The sequence below is a fragment of the Cariama cristata genome, unplaced genomic scaffold (assembly GCF_000690535.1).
Source record: "Cariama cristata isolate BGI_N322 unplaced genomic scaffold, ASM69053v1 scaffold35547, whole genome shotgun sequence".
NCBI lineage: Eukaryota > Metazoa > Chordata > Aves > Cariamiformes > Cariamidae > Cariama > Cariama cristata.
In genome coordinates this window covers 13,053-21,847 of record NW_009627756.1, presented here as the reverse complement: position 1 = coordinate 21,847, position 8,795 = coordinate 13,053, and the positions used below count along the sequence as shown (strand labels likewise).

Here is an 8,795-nt window from a genome sequence, read left to right as displayed (position 1 = left end):
TATATATATAAAAAAAAGATGACAGACCATATCAATTGTTAACTTTGGTTCCGTAAGAAAAAGAACCTGTAACAGATTTGCCAAAGATACATTGCTAACTGTTAACATGCACACTGGTTTTAGAAATACACATCTACCTAATAAAAGTGGGAAAAAAATCTTTAATGGCTCTCCTGCTATACACTGCATATAACAGAAGATGTAATATCTTCCCAACAAAACACCCTGGGCACAAGGCAGACATTAACATCAGCTTTATCGCTGCAACAGAAGATAAAAGATTATCGCCACTATAGAAAGCATAGTATTTTCAAGAAACAAAAGGTCAGACATTAAAAATAACCCCCATGGCTGTATGTATATGAGCCAATACTTGTACCTCAGTGCATTACAGCCACATGCACATTTTAAGAGCTATTACAGACAAATTAAAAGCCAGGGACATCATATCTAAGAGACAGTTCCATCCTCAACTCACTTAGGGGATATGTGAATATTGGGCAGTTATTTAAAGCTGATCCACTCCACCTTCTGGGTGAAGAGAATCTGTGCTTTAGCCAGGCACATTTGCTAAAAAATTCATTCTTTAACTTTATTCTTAGGCCTCTTTTTCTTTTTTTTCCCCAAGTCATAAGCACACAATTTTATTTGAACTCAAGGGATTTCAGACCATACCACCCCTGAAGAGTTACTCTTTAAATAGGGATTTTATGAAATATAAGGAATAAGCACATTTTAAAAAAATGCATCTCATCTGTCTCTCTGTAAACATGAGCTCTTAGAAATGGTAAGTGATACAAATTATTAAGACTTGGCACTGTTGATCTTCAAGTGAATACTGCAGCACACATACAATAATGTGTACCTATGTGCATATATATATATATACATGCACATATGCACACACAATTATTCATGTACTAAAGCATTTACGCAGCTTGAAGAGTACCTGGAATTCATCAGTACCACTTCTGAAAAATAATCTAGTTTTTGCCCCAAATGATAATTCCAGAAAAGCATAGCAAGTTTCCATTTTATAATTTAATTAGTGAGATAAGGCACATTAAAAGCTTTTAAAACCAACACGTATCCAGTCCTTTTTAGTTAAAAATTAAAAACAACAATTGTGAATTACTTTTTGTGCATGTAACAGTTTTTCAGGGCTGTGCGTGTTTACAAAAAGCATCAACTCTATTGTGCAGTCAGGCTGTGTAAATTATTTGCGAGGTACAGTGGAAACACTGTCTAGCTCTCAACCAGTGTCAAACTCTGCAATACAAAGCTTTAAGTTGTTTACTTCAAAACCTACATTTTAAATACATGACACCACACACCATAGACAAATCAAAACTTTCCATTTCCTCAAAATCTATAGCCAAAACTCATTTTATCATCTGGTATTTAGCAAATAAATAATCTAACACTCTTAAATCTGAATAAGAAGCAAAGATCTCAGATTTGGTTTGCCAAGTTCCTTTATTGTGCAATTTTGAACATCTAGTATATTCTACATTGTGCTAGTGCTAAAGTTCTGCTGTACAAAAATAAGGAATTTATAGTTTACCTATACTACACAGTTTCACAACCTGTAACTGCAGTACATTTAACATACAGTCTCCACTAAATGAATACATTTATATTTTGATAAAACTATAGATACAGACTGAATGAACACTGAAGACACAACAAATGGAGTCGGCCTGCTAGCTGTGTTTAATTTATTGGAATTATCTTCTTTCAATACATCTTACAACCTCCCCCAACCTTTAATTTGCTCGTAAACCTTCTACACATTTTCATGGCATCAAGTACTGGAAAAATGTACTTACAACCCTAAAATAAAGGTCAAAACATATCTGCTTTTTCATGTTCTGAATGGGAATTCCACACAAAGTTTAAGAAAAAGCCATAGCTTTCATTTTGTGAAAATATGGGAAGGAACATATAGCAGCTAACTTAAAATTATTTATCTCTATATAGGTATAAATATTGCAAAGATTATCTATTATGGAATGTTTTTATGTAAAGAACTTGAGAACAGAAAAAAAGCTTAGACAAGTTTCTTTTTAGAGTCAACACATCAATAACACATATTAGTGCAAATAATAGCAACACATTTTGGAATGATCGATTACTTCTACCATGAAGTTCACATGATATTTTAGGAGTAACACTGAATTATTGCAAGTAATGGCACAAAGATGCTTCTCCACACTTGCCGCTTCTTCCATTATTATTTATTGTAGCTACGAATCTGGATCACAAACACATCAAAATTAGTAAAAGGAGAGTCCTAGGTGGCATGGTAAGTAGAAAACTTCCTATGTGCTTTAAAATCTGAATCGCCTCTCCTCATTCAAGACGATCATCAGTACTAAGCCTTATTCAGTCTTAAAATTTGCACTACTTCTTAACAGTATAAAGATATATTCTGGGCTGAGGGAATAAAAGTACAACCAGAAAAAAATGCACATTAGTAAGCATCAAATCTCATTACTTGTTGGACTACACTGACTACTGATGTGCATAATACATAGTATGTATTTTCACCAAGTTTCCATTTTAACGAATTTTAAGTTTAAATTCATATTACAGATTAGTAGGATCATTCTAAAAGTACTCTTTACATTTTCTAGTTCCTTCAGCTGAAGATTAGGCTTTTAAAGTTAAGCACCGCCATTCTTAAAGTATCCTAGAGTAACAGCAAGATTATTCACTGTAGTGTTGAAAGTTTCAGATGCTGTAGCAGTCCTGCCTTACTAGTCAGTACTGGATTATCCATTTATACCAGGAAACAATTTAACTGCACAAGAATTAAGTTAAATGTAACAGCTAATCGACTCCTGTTCTTGAAGTTCTGCTTTAGTTCTGCCTCTCAGTTTCCCTCATGACTAAAAGGCCAAATTCCGCACACAGCTGATACAAATCACTGCTGGGTTGAATAGTGTTTACTACATGTTCATTAATTTAAATAGTATCTTTGTGCAACAACAGACAAAAAGATTGAGGACAATTCTAAAAAAGAAGCAAAGACCCTTGAGTGGAAGTACAATGTATTTCTTCAAGTTGTTCAGACATCATCCCATTAAATTAGTATTAAAGTGCTTTATAACTACACACAGTACCCTTCTGCCCCTATGCAAGTATCACACTTGGCTCATTCCTGAAATTCTGTATTTGTATAAATGTAAAGTACTGGCAGTCAAATTCATTGTGTGTACCATAATCACATGCAGTTCCAGTGTTTAGGTTCTTCATTTACAAAATGAAGTATCTGTACAAAAACGTCAGCTTTCCTCATCATAATATTCCTGGGGTACAATGAGGCCAGCCGAAAATGCAGCCTTAACTTGAACATATTTTCATATTCTAGGTCATGGATTTGTCTGAACTCAGACAAAATATCTAAGATACAAAGGTAATACTTGCCCAAATTAGGAGAGTTAGCATGCTGTAAATTAATGTGTGAATTTACAGCATATTTGTTCTTCACCAGTTCTGTGAGTGGGCACACACAGTAAGCTCTTCAAATGTCTGGTGCAAAACTGCTCACTGCTTTGAAATGGAGAAAGCCATCTGACACTTAACTCATGCAGTGTTACCAGGCACTTGGATATTCCTGCTACGCTGTCAAAAAGATTCACACTATTGCTTACTGTGCACCAACTTCTCCTGTTAGGTAAGTGTTACATTAAAACACAGAAATGTCTGTCTGGACATTTGTTCGGGGGCAGAACAGATGTAGTTTGACAAGACCTTGCGAATGAGGCCTTTGAAAGAGGTGATACTTTCTGAAGGAGCACCTACACAGGTAGTAAGTGCTTTAAAACTGCACATTAATTTGTCTGAATCCAGAATTCCCATGTAGCCAAGTTCTCTGTGAAACTTTTGAAGCTGCACTGTTTTATCTTCATGCAAGTTAAGGAGGGAAAAAAGTGCACAATATATTCCTCTAACTTACTAATCGCTGATACCATAGCTGCGAAGAACTCTGCGTATCATGCCCTGTGTGCTATTAAGGATTCTTGGACTATATACACATAACTAGGTTTGTAACATATAGGTCTAGAGGAGTTCACTTCAAAACCAGACTTAACCTATGCAAATAATGCATACAGCGTGTCTTGTGTTTCAGGAACAAACTCCAAGCTGTGGTCTTTTTAAATACCAAAAGGCACTATAAATCCAGTTTTAATGAGAAATCTTTTAAATCAAACTGATTTCAAATATCATTTTTAATTAGGTGACCCAAAATGCCTAAGACTTGCAGTTTCAACTTAAACTTTAAGAACTCCTGAAATACAAATTTAAAGCAAAATTTTGAAGTTCTTGTCAGACTGAGATGAGGTCCCAGCTTTTGTTCATCATGGATGCTTAAAGATCGGCTTTGATAAATTTCTGACATACTTTCAAATAAGTAAATATGTTAGCAGGTGCCTTAAAGATGACAATAATCAAGCTGTAACCCCACCATAATTGGAAAATAAAATATTATAACTAATTTGTACATAACTATATGGAAAAATCACACCCAAATTACCATCTTCACAGACACTTTGCAAGATATTCTGATTATTTCATTTATCTCCATATAACAGGAGCCAGGAATTACTGGTCAGAAGTTAGCGCTGTCAACGGACTCATGAAGAACATTAAGAACAAATGAAAATACTTCTCTCTCATCCTGAATAATTTTCAGGGCTATAGGCTGGTGCACTTTCATAGCAGAATTTTTTCAGGACATACAGCAGGACTATGTGAGTGCCTTTTTCAGAAAGGTACACTAGATGGCCAATGGCACTTGAAGGTCTATTAAGAAGCCTGTATGTGTTAAGACTTTAGTTGTTGGAAGGGGAAGGGGGCCAGGGGGGTCTGTTTAGAAACAAAGTTACTTATTTTTTTTTAAATGATCCACCTTCTACTCTGCTTTCCAGGTACTTGTCCAACTCTGCCTCTCTTTTCACCGCCTCTGGTGATACCTTTGGTGCATTCGGAAAACAGATCAATATCACACTCATGTTGTCTCGACTTCCCTGGTGGAAAAGAAAAAATTATTTGAGAATGTATAGACACCAGGCTAAATACACATCAAAACACTTTACACACAAAAATTGACAAATCATATGGAATTAGAATACAACTTCTACTACTATGGATTAATATTATCATTAGCCTTAATTTCCCCCACCTCCTTACAGAATTCTAGAAGTCTGCCCCTTCATTCAGTACAGCTATTAAGTTACTTTGTTCTTTCCTCTTCTATGGTCTGAAAACTACATGGAGCCAACTACAGACAGCCCATTGTCTTTTAAAAATTGACATTACCGATCAGTGATGTCTAATTACAAACTTGTGTTCCATCTTGTTTTAAGTACTATCCAATCATTTTGGGAAAACAGCTGACTACTAGATGGGTAAACAAAACCATTACTGCTCAAAAGCACTAAATAGGGAGGTGTTAAATTCAGACAGTGCTTCCACCCAAAGTCACAGCTATTCGAGTGGTTTTTTTTCCCCTTTTCTTTTAAAACAAGAACAGTCACAAGCTAGAGAATTGTTAAAAGACCAGCTGGAAGGGGCCCAGGCCCTTACAAAGGCATTCTTTGACATGGAAACATTTAAAACTTCAACTAAACAGAACACTAATAGTTGAGTACCTTACAATACAAACACATTCTGCTTATGAAAAGTAACTAGTTTACTTCCAATACCCCTGTGCTCTGGTCTACAAATATGCATCCATACGCTTAAATCCACTGAAGTCCGCAAGATCAAGAACAAGCAGTGTTTAAACAAGAGTATATGGGCATATGGGGAGCTGCTGACAGTTGGCTATTGCAAAGCTTACAGCATCCACAGCCACTGTTCCTTCTCTGGTATTTGTTTTCAGGATTACTGGATAAAAATTGTAAACAAAAATATATGCACTATCAATCTGCCAAAGTGTTGGAAAGCAACTACATTTTTCCAAAAGGGAAACAATGACCTTGTTAGCCATGTGGCAAGAGCAGAGATGCTGTCCTGTCTCTTTAGTATAAAAAATGTTGGCTGTTTTACATTATGACTTATAGCTTGCCTTTGGAAAATTAAGCGTTAAGCTATGAAACTCAATATTTCAAATCTCTTCTGTAACTGCACCATCCTGCGACTTATTAATACAAAGTAGAAGTTATTATAGACAAAATTTCACAGATTTGTTAAGTAAAACAGTCCCATCTTCTACTTGAGCTAGTTTCAGAGCTGTATCACACAACACTGAATAAGAAATTCAGTAATTAAACTAGAATAAAAATGAATGTAGGGAAGTCAGATCCTCATGTAGTCAAGAAGAAATTTTAAACTGCAACATATGAAGGCAAGGTTCATTCATTCCGCAGTTATCTTGGTGTAATTACGACAGTAATGTTACTACTCTATGCTCAAGAAAGGAGGGGTACATTAGGAAGGGAAAGAACATTCTCTAGCCTGATTAAGTCTTAAGAGTTAAGGTTTTATAAAGTATGTTGTGAAACTGAAAAGGACAGTTACTGTCCTTGGCTTGCCCATAAATTCCCATTAGCTTCTAGTTTCCTAGTGATCACAACATATCCATATATGATTTTAAACCCTTCACTAACAAAAACCACCCAGAAAGCCATACTGTTCCTGTTGTCTGTTCATTCCCCCTCTATCACCATTTTTGTGGGAATCATGGCAATTCCTGTCAAAGTCGTGTTAGCATAAACCATTGGATACTTATCGACTGGAATCAAAACTTATTCTTAACTTGTTCATAAACTTCTAACAGTGAAAACACAGTAAATTTCTTCTCTCAAGTCTGGCTACCTTGTACAAGCAGGTGTCAACTATCTCATTGCAAACTTTCTCAAGGTCATCAGTGACTTCAAGTCTGGATCTTACAAAGTCACACAGCTCTTCATTTCCCATAACATCCCAGATACCATCGCAAGCCAGTATGATGAACTGATCATCTTCTTCTGATCTCTCAATTTCATAAACTTCAGGCTCAGGTGAGACCAGCTGTTCTGTAGGACCTTTCCCATGGACACATTTGTAATCAAAGTCCCCAAGTGCCCTTGAAACGGCAAGAGAGCCGTTCACACGCTGAATCATTACAGAGCCACCTGCATTCTGTATACGCTCTTTCTCCAGTGGATTACTTGGTTTGTGATCCTGTGTGAAGAAGTGAACCTTCCTGTTTCTACAAAGTAAACCTCTCGAGTCTCCACAGTTGATGAAGTATGTATGTTGGGGAGAAATCATAACACCCACAGCTGTTGAGCCACTTCTGTCTGCGCCATGTTTCTTCTCAGAGATGACTCTCATGTGTTCATCAATTTGCAGAAAACCTGTTCTGATGCCACTCTTTACACTTTCCACAGATGGTGGCCCATCTGGCCCTTTAAAATCCTGGTTGCTCGTGATGTGATCTAATAAATGCTCACAGCAGTACTTGGCAACCTGTGATCCAGCGTGCCCGTCATACACAGCAAAAAATGACCATCCATCAAGTCCATTTGGCAAACCAATCACAGCCGTATGTGCATCCTCCATTTCAACTCGCCAGCCCTGCATACTACTCAGACCATAACGAAGGCCATTTCCTTGCCCCTGGGCATTATGCTTCTCCATCTTTGGCTTGTCTAAAAACGCTCCCATGATGACTCTCCTTCAGTTCTAAAAAGAAAAAAAGGATTATTCAGATATTTCTTAAACATCTCTTGTTTAAAAATCCTATTGGAAACTATTAAATAAGGGCCCAAATAATGTTAAGATGACAGAAATACACAGATATAAAGCTGACTTTTCTGTGTCTCTCTCAAGTCACATTTGCGTTGCTTTCATCTAATATAAACAAGGACACTGCTACTAGCTGAATTGCACTTTTTGTATTTTTGTAAGCATTTTCAGCTGTTTTACTTGAATAACTTATATTCCACTACCATTCATGGTTCTGACAAAAGCCTCTAGAAGAAGTATGTATGAAATTAGTTTGAAAGAGGGTTTGTTAACTGGCACACATCTGAATAGCTATGTTCCCTGCTACTACTGAGCCAATGAAAAGAGTTCAATGTTTCCAGGACAGTGGCATTCCCATGATCCCTACCTGCTGGCCACGAAGTCCTGCTCACACTCTGCTTTTCTGATGGTGATTGGGAAACAAAAGCAAATTGATTAGGTTTGCTTTTGGTGGAGAAGGTTTGGGGCTTTTTGTTTGGTTGGTGGTGTTTTGTTTTGTTTTTTTTTTTTTAAACAGATAAGGTGACCTGAATGATCAAGATGATGTCAGAGTCTGCATGAAAGCAGCAACACTGGATAAGTAGGAGCAGGACTCAGAAGGAACAGAGCAGCTGTCCCTTTAGGCAGCAGCAAGCCATTAGTTTTGCTCAGCCATCTTGTGAAAGCTCATCCTTAGATTTTCAGTTAAATTACACAGCAAGCTTCTCAGATGTCTGTGCTGCAGATTTACTTAAAACTTTAATGTATTCATGCTTCACTGAAGGGACAACTGCCCCTGACAAGTCTAAGGAAATCTGTTTGGAAATAAAAATCACACAAATTCATGCTTCCTTTTTCATGCCAGACCAATATACTGCACTCTACCCTCCTCCACCTCCCATCATTGGGATGTGTTGCAGCAAATACTCATGCTTAAGAGACTAAGAACTATATTTGCAGGCAGCGTAAACTGACTGGTTTATCTTCATGGCTTTCACACCCTAACCATCCAACCCACCCTTCTAATCCACATCAGTTTATTTGTGCATTCATTATTAAAAAATCATACAAAATAG

At 36.8% G+C, this 8,795-nt stretch overlaps 1 protein-coding gene across 1 annotated transcript; it reads right to left on the bottom strand.

The window, feature by feature from the left end:
- Positions 1-4,892: 4,892 nt before the first annotated feature.
- PPM1A (protein phosphatase, Mg2+/Mn2+ dependent, 1A) lies at positions 4,893-7,659 on the bottom strand. The gene is made up of 2 exons (XM_009704546.1): positions 6,826-7,659; positions 4,893-5,033 (listed from the first exon to the last, which is right to left on the bottom strand). Exons 1-2 carry the CDS (start codon positions 7,657-7,659, stop codon positions 4,893-4,895), a joined length of 975 nt encoding a protein of 324 aa, XP_009702848.1.
- Positions 7,660-8,795: the final 1,136 nt, after the last annotated feature.